Source organism: Bombyx mori, chromosome 16, assembly GCF_030269925.1.
Source record: "Bombyx mori chromosome 16, ASM3026992v2".
Taxonomy (NCBI): Eukaryota; Metazoa; Arthropoda; class Insecta; order Lepidoptera; family Bombycidae; genus Bombyx; species Bombyx mori.
The window spans coordinates 8298024-8312124 of record NC_085122.1 but is presented as its reverse complement, the minus strand read 5'-3'; the positions used below and the strand labels follow the sequence as shown (position 1 = coordinate 8312124).

The window sequence follows — 14101 nt, the reverse complement described above, 5'->3', positions numbered from 1 at the left end:
GTTCCTATCCGGTGTCCCACGACACCACACATATTTTTATAGTTTAAAAACGAGAACGTGATCGTCTTGGTGTGGTTATCGGTTATCGGAGTCCATAGATATTACCGCAACGTGAATGCCACCGCTCAATTTGAGGCTTGAGGTCGAAGTCTCATTTATGTCGTGTAACGGTAGTTACACTCTTCAAAGCGAAACACATGAGTGTACAAATCGGCAAAGCGGATAGTACGTAGATGTCTATGGGTTCTAGTAACTACTTAACACCAGGTGGGCTGTGAGCTCGTCCACACATCTAAGCAATAAATAAATAAATCCTATACATGCTCGCTCAAAAGATCCGCGATCACTAACAGTTGTTTTTAAATTGTCAACAAATATATAATATGTACATATAGAACCTATTTATTATAGTATTTTCGACGGTGTTCTCGGGTTGTAGACATAAATAGTACTATGTAGGGGTTTTATTATATACATATAACAGATACTGTAACGCATTCCAAGTGTCGGAAATAATATACGAATGACAATCAAAAACATTAGAAAATAATTATTATGTAATGTGCTACATATATCCTATTTTATTTCTATTTATATTTAATCTAGAAAATTATTGTGTGATTTGTGCTTCTGTGATTTTTCTAAACATGTTTATCTTTCACAGCATTAATGAATTGTGACCATCGGCTTTCGAATTCAGCAAACATTTTACTTTTGTCCGAATACGTACTGTAGCGTATCGAATTCAGAGCGAGCTTTTTCAGAAGCCTCAGGTCTGCATGGCGGCTGGCTACTCCAACGAATGCGGCATAGAAGTCATGGGACAAAGGGTCCGCTTCCCATGCACCGCGATCATCACTCGACACCACGACAGGCAAGCCTTGCGCTAAATAAGACGAAAGCGGGTGATTCCTAATATCACTGACTAAACAAAGAACATTATTGGAAATGACATTCACTTCTATGGCGATATCTCTCTTTCTTACTTCATCTATTAAAAGTGGATGCTTTATCAGAGCGAATCCGTGACCGATACGTTTAGTATCCAGAGCCAAAGCGTCATACAGGTTTTCGTCTGAATCCATTCCGTTCCAATTAGTTTCGGCGGCATGGAAATAGTAGTTCAAGTTATCTTTTTCATTGACCAATTGTGGTAGAAAGTGTTTGTTTGGCGGTCCCGCATCCTCGTGATTGACTAGATCGAAACCAGCAAAGAAATCCGGTAGCTTACGTTTGATTTCTTTTGCGAATCTCAAATATTCATCGAAAGTAAATTGCTCTGTCCCTCTAGATGGCGCGTAAATAAGTTTCGCACCCATAAAATCTGGATAATCATGCATGAATTGTTCAGTTACTTTCTGATATGATTCAGCGGTTGCTACTGGGTCATAAACGTTTCCATCTAAATCGTAAAGCGTTGGTAAAATACTTCTCACTTCAAGAAAGAATACATTGTCATGACGATACTCCTTTAGCGCGTCGTAAAAGTATTGCTCCCATGCCGGTTTGTAAGAGACGATCGATAAAATTGTTTTGAAATACTTCTTGAAGCTCTTCCAAATGGCATTATTATCTGGGTACTTCTTTACATAATCATCTACGACTAACGTGAACTCTTTTCGGAGATGATCATCGAATTCATCAACATTACCCGATGAGTATCTTGCTTCTTTAACAAGCTGCCATTTTGTTGCACACGGTGTGGTCGGTAAAGTCTTCGCAAATCTAAATAATACTTCGTCGTCAATAAAACAAACATATAAATATTTCCAGTATGTTAATTCTAATACGTAATCTGGACCTAAGAGTGAAGTATCGTGGGCATGAAGCACCGCACCTTTTGGCATTTTTTTAATCAGCTTGTACAGTTCAGTTTTCTTGACATCATCTTTGTATTCAAAGAAGTGTTTGGATAAAACAAAAGGACGTCTGTGCCGGAATCCTTGGTCTAGTTCTTTCGTTTTAAGTTTCATAAATATCTCGTTGACTTTAGTTTCGTTTTCATTCAATACAATGTCGCGTCCGAGCATCATTTCCAATTCTTTTTCAAATAGTTCATTTCTTTTCTTCTTTACTGTTTCGTGGGTTGTGTTGCAAAACGCTTGCATTATGATGCTCAGCCATAAGAACACAGTCAATTTTGTTGGCATCTTCTTTATTACCTCGAAATTCTGAAAAAAAAAGCAACGAGAAATTCAAAATTCAATTTTGAAACAATAATTTACAACAACAATAATTTCTTGATAACATCATTTAATTACGAGTATAATACCACATAGTAGTACATAGTTACATCCACGAAGGTAAGTTTTCGCATCGTATGGTTTTTTTTTGTTATACCGACGATATATTTCTCGATCGATATATTTATCTTAGAAACATTCTTAGAGTGGATCAGATATTTGCCAAAATTTCTTCCGTTCTGCAATAGCGGCCGCTACGCATGATTCACCGATAATAATCTACTTAATTATTAGAATTATTTACATTTAAAACAACTGCCAAGGAAATTTTTGCTTTTTAAACAAGGAAATGCAAAAATCGTTACTTCTAAAGTCGGTGTTGCACTATTACTTAGCCGCCGAGTACATAAAGGCCATTTCGATTATGATTTAGGGGACTTGCAATCAGGAGATTAAAGGGAAGGTGCTAAAAGTGCGCTTTGTCTGTCTCGCAAATTCCACATCTAAATATCATACGTGAGTTGTATGTCGCCGCCATTTTTTTTTTCTTTTTACGAATGCATACCGCGGGGCGGTACTTTAGAGCACCACTTAATGCTTCCCCAACCCTTTGCATAAAATCAGCATGGCGGATGACGTAGCCTTTATATTTCTTTTTACTTTTTTTTTTAGTTTCTCCCGAGTCCCGGGCAATGCTTTGAAAGCTAAACCCCTTTTCATAGACGTCACTGGCTGTAAATTACACCATTTCGTTTTATTAATTTAAATCGTTGCATTTATAGGAATTTATTTTTCAAATATGTACTTTTTGCTGTTCTTTTTCCGAAAATCCAAAAATGACTTTGTCAAGTTTTCGAGAACTGTCAATTTTAAACTAGAAAGAATTTTTTAATTTAAATTTGAACAAAACGTCAAAATATTTAGAAGACGAATATTATTAAAAGTGAAAAAAAAAATGTTTTTTTTGTTCCATTGGTTAAAATCGAAAATGTACTTATTTATGTACTATGAGGGATTATTAAAACTTCATTTTGAATACGATAATTTCGCTACGTACTCGCGCGTATGACTCCTCGATCCGTAAATAGCATTTATTACTTTATTAATAAACCGATGATCATGATCAATGCGGGCAACGCTCCGGTCCACTAAGCGTCAGTATTCACTTAAACACGTTACAGATCGTACGTCTCACTGTCTCAGTATTGCTGCATAGAGTATGTTTGAAATAATATTATTCGCTTCCTTCGTCGTCTGCATCGTAGCCGATCCGCCTGACATCAACGAATACCATAGAAGAAGGAATACTCTCTCAAGAAATGAGCTAAGATTGACCGTTGGCGGTAATATGACGCTTAGCGACAAAGAAAGCGAAGTAAACAATTGCATTATGCAACTTAAATTCCAAGAAATTGATTACGCGTTCGATCACCCGCGCTATTACAATTTTTCGCAACACTACTTCAAATACAAAGACACAATGAGAAAGAGGAGACTGTACCAGATTTTGAAGGTTATGCCAAAGGGAGCGTTGTTACACGTGCACGATATGTCTTTGCTCGGACCCGATTATCTCATGAACATCACGTACATGCAAGATCTTTACGTGTGCCTATACAAAGAAATAGTCGGATTTCGTTTCTCGAGCAAAACACCCAACACGCCTTGCAAAGGGAAATGGCAAGATATTTCTAAAGTGCGATCCTCGGTAGAAAACGTTACGAAGTTCGATGAAGAATTGCGGAAACATTTCACGCTGGTGGTCGACGATCCAGATACAGTATACGGATGTATTACGGATACATGGACTAAGTTCATGGACTACTTTCTTACTGTTGATCCGTTGCTAACGTACCGGCCGGTGTGGGAGAAATATTTCTATGACGCCTTGATGAAGTTTAGAGAGGATAACGTTTTGTATGTTGAATTTAGGAGCGTCTTACCGAGCCTGTATGAACTCGACGGAACTGCGTTCGACCCTGTTGTAACCGCAAAAGCATACAGGAAGGTTATACGAAAATTCGTCAAAGATTATCCTGATTTCATAGGAGCCAAACTAATATATGCGCCATCGAGGAGAGTGAACCGAAGCGTTTTGTCAACGTATCTCCAAATAGCCAAAGACGTCAAGAAGGACATGCCCGATATTTTTGCTGGATTCGATCTAGTCGGACAGGAGGATCTGGGAGAGCCTTTAATCGAATTCGCACCCCAGTTACTGGAAGCCAGCGAGAGCTTGGACTACTTCTTCCACGCCGGTGAAACTGATTGGCTGGGAACGTTAACGGACGAGAATTTGATGGACGCTATTTTATTGGGTGCGAAAAGGATTGGACACGCCTACGCTTTGGCCAAACATCCTCTGCTGCTAGAGGAAGTGATCAAGAATGATATTGGTTTGGAAATCAATATAATATCGAATGCGGTGCTGTCATTAGTACGCGATGTCAGGAATCATCCTTTGAGTACGTTTCTGTCTAAAGGATTACCTGTGGTTATATCAAGCGACGATCCAGGAGCATGGGAGGCGGAACCCTTGACGGACGATTTCTATGTTGCTTTTGTTGGAGCGGCCAGCCGACTCGCCGACTTAAGACTACTGAAACAATTAGCATTAAATTCGTTTATTTACAGTTCATTCGAAGATCGCCAGAAGACAGAAGCGCTAAGGAGATTCAAGAGAAATTGGGATAGTTTCATCAATAATTTTAAGTGTCCTCTGTAATAAATCTTTATGTTACTTCTTAGTAATTACATATTCACCTGTAGGTTGTATGCATTCGACTATTCGAATATAAATAATTTTTATAATAAATAAAGTTTTTATAAGTACTTTATGTTTGGAGTTTTATATGTTGTGAGCTTCTAAATTCGTTATCGAATAATTAACAAAATTCAAATGACAGTAGAATTTGGGAACATTTTTAATACATGTAAAATGGTTTTTAAAGTGTAGAGCGGTATTTATTTTTAAAATATATCTAAAGATAAAGTAGCGAAAAACAAATTAATGTTACTCATTTTATTTTAAACTTACTTCATTCAGAGGTCGTCGAACTCTTCATTATTTATTTTTATAAATATTTATTTTACTTAACTTTTGTTCTTGGAAATTTTAACAAAAAATCAATTAATATCATCATTATACCAAAGTATACTCAATAAGTTACAGAATATGCAAACTGAAAGTCATTCATAAAAGTTCCTGTATATTAAATCAATTTAATGTGCATGATGCAACCCTAATGACTTCATTTTGATCACATAAAAGATAGAAAGCTTAGATAATCTTTAAATAAATTCAATCGATTACAAGTTGTTATGTTGCGTGTATTAAGAGACGATGACTCACATTCCGATAGAGGCACCCGTCACGCGCGGACGTGCTCATCGACCACTCGATCGCCCGGCCTTTGTTCGCCCGGCTTTTGTTAGCCCGGCCATTGTTCGCGCGGCCTGTGTTCGTGGTACATCTGCCGACCAAGTGTTTTTCCTGGAAGTTTTTATTTGTTTGGTTTCCTTTTGTTATTTCTGTATTCGTGTACATCTGCCGACAAACTGTCTTCCTGGAAGTGTTTAATTGTTTTGTTTCTTTTTGTTATTTCCGTTTTGTTGTGATTTTTCTTTGTCCTGCAGTAATCGTGCCGCATCGCCACCTGTGTTCAATAGAACCGCTCAGGTCCGAGAAGTTGGGGCCTCGCAAGGCGAGTGTTTTCTAAGACCCAGGGTAGCCCCACCTGGGCACGTAGACATCATGGATGCTGTATTTGCGGAATTTCTCCGGCTTCGCTACCCAAAGCTCACTTCCGAGTTTCAGGCCTTCAAGGCCGATCACACTGCGAGCCCTCTCGTGGACTCCACCGAGCTCGCTGCTCCTGCGTCGCCTGTACCTGCGTGCAAAGCTTCTGCATCGAGCACCGCAGCCTCCGTCGTGCCTGCCGTTCCCGCGTCGCCTATACTGGCGAGTAAAACTGCTGCGTCGTCCGCCGTGGTCACTGTTCCAGCAGCGCGATCATCCGCGGCCTCCGTCGCGCCGTCCAAAACACCTACTCGTAGGTCACCTGCGCCCGCCTCCTCGTCCTCCGACTCTGACTCGGAGATGGAGGTCGACCTCGCTCCCGCCTCATCGACGGATGGATTCACCCTGGTGCAAAAGGGTAAGAAGCGTGCCGCGGAGTCTCGAGCTCCCGCGGCCGCTAAAATTAGCAAAGCCGCGAACGCGTCGCGCCCCCGCCCTCAGACTCCCGTTGCGCCTCCAGCCCGTGCCACTCCGTCGCCGCGTCCGGTGGCACAAAATAAAGCCCAGACCCCTCCCCCGGTAATCCTTCAAGAGAAGGCAGCTTGGGAACGAGTTTCCCTGGCCCTTAAGGCCAAAAATATCAATTTCACGAATGCCCGTAACCTCGCGAACGGCATTCAAATTAAGGTTCGAACATCCGACGACCATAGAGCCCTCTCTTCTTACCTCCGTAAGGAGCGTATAAGTTTCCACACATATACGCTCCAGGAGGAGCGCGAACTCCGTGCCGTTATACGTGGCATCCCTAAAGAGTTGGATGCCGAGCTCGTCAAGGCCGACCTTCTCGAACAAGGCCTACCGGTTAACTCCGTACACCGCATGCACACAGGCCGCGGAAGGGAGCCATATAATATGGTTCTCGTCGCCCTCCAGCCTACCCCCGAGGGTAAGCAAATATTCAACATCCGAACGGTCTGTAGCCTTTCCGGAATCGCAGTCGAAACCCCACACAAGAAAGGCACACCTAGCCAGTGCCATAACTGCCAATTATACGGGCATTCTTCCCGTAACTGTCACGCGCGCCCCCGATGCGTCAAGTGCTTAGGCGATCACGCCACGGCCCTATGCACTCGCGATCAAAAAACCGCGACGGAACCGCCTAGCTGCGTCCTGTGTCGAACACAGGGTCACCCCGCAAATTACCGCGGATGCCCCCGAGCCCCGAAAATAAATCGCCGCGTCGCCCGCCAAAACCGCCTCCGAGCTTCCAGCCCAGACATCAAAGCCTCGGCACCCTCTGTGTCGCAGGCTAAGCCAGCGTTCGTTCCGGCGCCGGTGCCCAGTGTCTCGGCCTGGGCGAAACCGCTGCCGTACATGAACACGGCTACAACTTCCTCCTCCGCGATTCGTCCCGCCCCCGCGACTCGTCCCTCTCCCGCGACTTGCCCTCCGACCGCGTCCGACAATCTCGCTTTAGCGATCGACTTCTTTCAGTCGATCAACTTTGAGCGCGTTAACGCTTTGGGCGACGCCATTCGCTCTGCCTCCACTGCACAACACTTTATCGCCGTTGTGCAAGAATACGCCGACGTATACGCGTCATTAAATACGTACGTCCTCCCCTCACTCCGCCGGTAATCAATGGCGTATATAAGTAGAATAAAGCCCCTATCCGTAACGATAGGATTTTTTAACGCTTACGGTCTCGCAAATCAGCGTGATCAGGTTTCTGACTTTTTGCGTGACCATCAAATTGATATCTTTTTAGTGCAGGAGACCCTACTTAAGCCCGCGCGCCGTGACCCTAAAATCGCGAACTATAACATGGTCAGGAACGACAGGCTCTCTGCTCGTGGTGGTGGTACCGTCATTTACTATAGAAGAGCCCTGCATTGCGTCCCACTCGATCCTCCCGCGCTCGCTAATATCGAAGCATCAGTGTGCCGAATCTCACTGACGGGACACGCGCCGATCGTTATCGCGTCCGTTTATCTTCCACCGGATAAGATCGTTCTAAGAAGTGATATCGAGGCGCTGCTCGGCATGGGGAGCTCTGTCATTCTGGCGGGCGACCTAAATTGTAAACACATCAGGTGGAACTCACACACCACAACCCCGAATGGCAGACGGCTTGACGCGTTAGTCGATAATCTCGCCTTCGATATCGTCGCTCCGCTAATCCCGACTCACTACCCGCTAAATATCGCGCATCGCCCGGATATACTCGACATAGCGTTATTAAAAAACGTAACTCTGTGCTTACACTCGATCGAAGTAGTTTCAGAGTTAGATTCAGACCACCGTCCCGTCGTTATGAAGCTCGGTCGCGCTCCCGATTCCGTTCCCGTCACGAGGACTGTGGTGGATTGGCACACGCTGAGCATCAGCCTGGCTGAATCTGATCCACCATCGCTACCGTTTAGCCCGGACTCTACCCCGTCTCCTCAGGATACCGCTGAAGCCATAGACATCTTAACGTCACACATCACCTCGACATTAGATAGGTCATCGAAACAAGTTGTAGCGGAGGACTTCCTTCACCGCTTCAAATTGTCCGACGATATTAGGGAACTCCTTAGAGCTAAGAACGCCTCGATACGCGCCTACGACAGGTATCCTACCGCGGAAAATCGTATTCGAATGCGTGCCCTACAACGCGACGTAAAGTCTCGCATCGCCGAAGTCCGAGATGCCAGATGGTCTGATTTCTTAGAAGGACTCGCGCCCTCCCAAAGGTCTTACTACCGCTTAGCTCGTACTCTCAAATCGGATACGGTAGTAACTATGCCCCCCCTCGTAGGCCCCTCAGGCCGACTCACGGCGTTCGATGATGACGAAAAAGCAGAGCTGCTGGCCGATACATTGCAAACCCAGTGTACGCCCAGCACTCAATCCGTGGACCCTGTTCATGTAGAATTAGTAGACAGTGAGGTAGAACGCAGAGCCTCCTTGCCACCCTCTGATCCGTTACCACCCGTCACCCCGATGGAAGTTAAAGACTTGATCAAAGACCTACGTCCTCGCAAGGCTCCCGGTTCCGACGGTATATCCAACCGCGTTATTAAACTTCTACCCGTCCAACTCATCGTGATGCTGGCATCTATTTTCAATGCCGCTATGGCGAACTGTATCTTTCCCGCGGTGTGGAAAGAAGCGGACGTTATCGGCATACATAAACCCGGTAAACCAAAAAATCATCCGACGAGCTACCGCCCGATCAGCCTCCTCATGTCTCTAGGCAAACTGTATGAGCGTCTGCTCTACAAACGCCTCAGAGACTTCGTCTCATCCAAGGGCATTCTCATCGATGAACAATTCGGATTCCATACAAATCACTCATGCGTTCAACAGGTGCACCGCCTCACGGAGCACATTCTTGTGGGGCTTAATCGACCAAAACCGTTATACACGGGAGCTCTCTTCTTCGACGTCGCAAAAGCGTTCGACAAAGTCTGGCACAACGGTTTGATTTTCAAACTATTCAACATGGGTGTGCCGGATAGTCTCGTGCTCATCATACGGGACTTCTTGTCGAACCGCTCTTTTCGATATCGAGTCGAGGGAACCCGCTCCTCCCCACGACCTCTCACAGCTGGAGTCCCGCAAGGCTCTGTCCTCTCACCCCTCCTATTTAGCTTATTCGTTAACGATATTCCCCGGTCGCCGCCGACCCATTTAGCTTTATTCGCCGACGACACGACTGTTTACTATTCCAGTAGAAACAAGTCCCTAATCGCGAAGAAGCTTCAGAGCGCAGCCCTAGCCCTAGGACAGTGGTTCCGAAAATGGCGCATAGACATCAACCCAGCGAAAAGTACTGCGGTGCTCTTTCAGAGGGGAAGCTCCACACGGATTTCCTCCCGTATTAGGAGGAGGAATCTCACACCCCCGATTACTCTCTTTAGTCAATCCATACCCTGGGCCAGGAAGGTCAAGTACCTGGGCGTTACCCTGGATGCATCGATGACATTCCGCCCGCATATAAAATCAGTCCGTGACCGTGCCGCGTTTATTCTCGGTAGACTCTACCCCATGATTTGTAAGCGGAGTAAAATGTCCCTTCGGAACAAGGTGACACTTTACAAAACTTGCATAAGGCCCGTCATGACTTACGCGAGTGTGGTGTTCGCTCACGCGGCCCGCACACACATAGACACCCTTCAATCTCTACAATCCCGCTTTTGCAGGTTAGCCGTCGGAGCTCCGTGGTTCGTTAGGAACGTTGACCTACACGACGACCTGGGCCTCGAATCTATACAGAAATACATGAAGTCAGCGTCGGAACGGTACTTCGATAAGGCTATGCGTCATGATAATCGCCTTATCGTAGCCGCCGCTGACTACTCCCCGAATCCTGATCATGCAGGAGCCAGTCACCGTCGACGCCCTAGACACGTCCTTACAGATCCATCAGATCCAATAACCTTCGCACTAGACGCCTTCAGCTCTAGGAGCAGGCTTAGGGACCTCGGTAACCGTACTCGTCGAACTCGACAAAGAGTTCGCCGTGCAACCTAACCCATGAATCAGCTCGCTGAGTTTCTCGCCGGATCTTCTCAGCGGGTCGCGATTCCGATCCGGTAGTAAATTCATTCGCGAAGCAGCTACTCTTGAGTTGTTAGGTCTCCTTCGGAGGCGCTCGGGTAGCTGTTAGCAAATCCCACCCCTCCTGGCTGAGCCTTTGCTCGCCCACCTGTCCTGGTGAAACTGGAAAGGCCTCCGGGCCACTAGTAATCCTTCAATCATAAAAAAAAAAAAAAAGACGATGACTCCTTTCCTATATAGTGTATTTTTTTCTTTCAGAACTACCTAATCGTTTTTTTTTTTGTTATAGAGTACCGAAAGCACACGAGACAAGGACAAATACATCTATCTCCTGACCTCCAAATATCCTTAACAATACGACTGACACTTAAATCGCACGTCTCAAGGTGGACCGGGGATTTCACGTTATAGTGTCTACGGTTTCTTGTAACCACCAGGTGGGTCGTAACCTCGTTTGATCATAAACATGAAATACAATAATTAAAAAAAACAAAATATACATTGAATTTGAAGTACGTAGGCAATCGTTTTATGAACACTACAGTTGACAAGAGCAACGACAATATCTTCTCTATATATAAAAATGAATTGCTGTCCGTTAGTCTCGCTAAAACTCGACTACGGCTGGACCGATTTGGCTAATTTTGGTTTTGAATTATTTGTGGAAGTCCAGAGAAGGTTTAAAAGGTAGATGAATATAAAAATGCTCGGAATTAAATAAAAGTAACAATTTTGTTTTTGCCCCGGTGTCCCCCGTCGGTCTTTTATTTATCGATTGAGGCACTACGAAGTCTGCCGTGTCAGCTAGTAAAAAATAAAATAATGGTTGAATTTTTTAATCATATTATTATTCAATACCCATCATCATGGTTCCAAGCCGGTTTCGGGCAACCGCGACCAAATTTTTTTTATAACTTAAGCTTAATAACTTAAATGTAATGTCCGCTACTCTCATGCGCTCTAATATGGCTATGATAGCTTATCTTGTTGTTAAACGTAACAGAAGCTACACTTAAGAACACCACCCACGAAGTTGTAAAAAACGGTGGAAGGCGGTCTATTGCCATTATTCAATAAGTACGTTACTTTGTACCAAGTCAAATTGTAGTTGAAAATATTTAGCGCACCTCTGCGGGAGACATTTAACGACTGTGACAGTAGACATCTGTGTGCTTAGTGCGAGTTTTTTAAGGTTCTCGATAGCGTGAAAGTTAACTCAAATTTGTATGCAGTTGGAACAGCGCCCCTAGCGGCAAACGTAGGCAAAGGTTCCAAGTCCATACAGATTTGAGTTAACTTTTACGCTATCGAGAATGTTAAAAACTCGCAATAAGCACACTGCACGTTTCGTTTGCGAGCTGACAAAAGAAAGAGACCGAAACAAGTGTAACTATGAAAAACGACACCAAAAACGACTTTTTTTGTAGTGAATGTAATTTATTTTATACCCACTCTTTATTTTTTATTCAATCAATACTTAATACAAACACAAAAAGAATATAGCAAAAGGAACTCGATTCCAAAAAAGTATTAAACACCTTTTTCTTTTATTTTGAGACATCAGACCGAAGATTGAATATTAATCACAGATATATTAATTTAGTTTACAATGTTATTGCGAAGAGCTCCGTTCTAGCTCAAACAAATAATTCTTTTGCCAGAGAAATAGGCATGGCTATGGTACCCAACCGTGCAAGTTTCCAATTATTGTGAGTACCACAAAAGAGTAGCACAGTAGTTTAAATACATCATAACAAAACAGTAAGGCACAGTTAAAAAATAGATTATACGTCTCATTTAGAGATGCACTCCGCTCGTGGATAAGACCGAATGGAAAACGAGTATTTTACGCTTTCAATGCAATATAGACTCAAGAACGTGGTGATAGAAGCACGTTTGCATGTTCCCGTGAAAGGTACCATGTAATTTCAAGGATTGTACAACAAACCGTGGAGTGACACCCTTCAAAGAAGGGCCCTTGCAACTAACGAACTCATTGTAGCATCTGCTTTTAGTGCTTGTACTGTAGTCTGTTCGCAACTGTGACGCGATATTATCATTACATACTACATTATTAGACGTTTTGGTAATTTTATGTATGTTTCGATGATACTATGTACACATATGGACTTGTTGTCTGAAATAAAATAAATCATTCATTCATGAATGATGCAACATTATTTTGCTAACATTTAAGTATATATTACAACCTGAATGCCGCCAGCCACCTCCATAAATAAGGTAGAAATCTAAATTGTATTGATTGACGGAGGCCAGCTGAATAATATTTGGCCAAAGTAATAAAATTATTGTGTATCACCACATAGACGGAGGACCTTCATCGTGGCAGACTATGGGAGAGGTTGACATCCAACAGTAGAGAAACACAGGGTAATTCTGAATCCAAATCCCCGTGCAGCATGATAAGAAAATATCCCGCACCGACCTCCGCATAATGTGGCCTTATCCCACAAGAAGAAGATACACCTTACCGACAGTTATTACGCAGATTTATCAATTTTACGGGTTTGGTTTTTTTGACACGATATTATTCCTTCAACGCGTCGTTGTCCGTTCGTGAACACGTATTGCGTACGTATTTCCTTTTAAAAAATAGGTACCTGCGCCCGGGATTTTAATGCCATAGTCGCATCTCTTCGCTACTTATTTAATAGCTCATTCAATGAATATTTTGATGAAAAATTGTGGTTCACCTATATATGTATCCTATTTAAGGACGTATATATATATATATATATATATATATATATACATTACAATTAACGAATAAAGCCAATTTATACCTTAACATCAAGCTAAACACCAACGACAACACGTATTATATATTTTATACGTTTTATTTATCCTTCAATATCTTGTATTTGCTTCGCAAAAATTCGCATCGCCAATCCGACTGTACAATGAGCTAATATCATTGTTATCAGTAATTAATTTTTATTATCATAACACGACAAAATATGTACACTTGGAGTATTATTTATGATGAATAATCATAGAACGGTCTCCTGTATTTACCATATTTATCATTATTTGCATTGTATACACCAAAATGAATTTTGTTCACAATAAAAATGTTCACGGTGAAAAAATTGCTCACCTTATTTTAAATAGTTAACAAAATCCATAGACATCACATCAATACCTTTGTGCATTAGAGGTCTATCATGGTGGCGAAGTACCTTTTGAGAGCTGATTTGGTTTATTAGTAAATTATTGACTTAGAAGATTGTCTTTGCATCGTTACTATTCCCAAGGTATTCAGTGATTGGATTTTTTATTTTTATTTTAACACTCTTTTATTCGCTTAGTATGTGTGTATCGGATTCTTTGAGCGTTTTATTCACATTCCGTCTTGACCTATGCAAGAGTAGTGTTCGCTTATGCGGCCCGTATACATATTAACTCTCTCTAAGTCATCCAATTTCGTGCAGGATATACGTTGGAATACCGTGGCATGTGGGGAACATGTGGTTGATCTTCACAACGACCTAAATCTAGAATTGATACATAAGTTTCTTAAGAAAGCGTCAGAATGCTACTTTGAAAAAGCGGTGCGACACGATAACCCTCTTATTATTGCCACCGCTTATTACATATCCAACACCAGGGCGAT

At 42.9% G+C, this 14101-nt stretch overlaps 3 protein-coding genes across 4 annotated transcripts; 2 read left to right on the top strand and 1 right to left on the bottom strand.

Annotated features, from left to right (window-relative positions):
• Positions 1-449: 449 nt before the first annotated feature.
• Positions 450-2150, bottom strand: LOC101742985 (adenosine deaminase AGSA). The gene has a single exon (XM_038016422.2). The coding sequence runs from the start codon at positions 2148-2150 to the stop codon at positions 642-644; it is 1509 nt and encodes a 502-aa protein (XP_037872350.1). The 3' UTR covers positions 450-641.
• On the top strand, positions 1998-5018 carry Adgf (adenosine deaminase related growth factor). Its single transcript, NM_001105228.1, is given in 2 exon segments — positions 1998-2303; positions 3157-5018. A coding segment is annotated over 1 exon segment (1506 nt). The 5' UTR covers positions 1998-2303; positions 3157-3402; the 3' UTR covers positions 4909-5018.
• A 519-nt stretch (positions 5019-5537) lies between these two features.
• Positions 5538-13252, top strand: LOC134200335 (uncharacterized). 2 transcript variants are annotated; one of them, XR_009975201.1, is made up of 3 exons: positions 5538-6340; positions 10757-10904; positions 12795-13252. XR_009975201.1 is itself a non-coding variant. In XM_062673066.1 (2 exons), exons 1-2 carry the CDS (start codon positions 5938-5940, stop codon positions 10876-10878), a joined length of 525 nt encoding a protein of 174 aa, XP_062529050.1. In that variant the 5' UTR covers positions 5538-5937; the 3' UTR covers positions 10879-11416. The 2 variants fall into 2 exon arrangements, 1 of the variants encoding a protein (XP_062529050.1); XM_062673066.1 differs by lacking the exon at positions 12795-13252 and having other exon boundaries at positions 10757-11416.
• Positions 13253-14101: the final 849 nt, after the last annotated feature.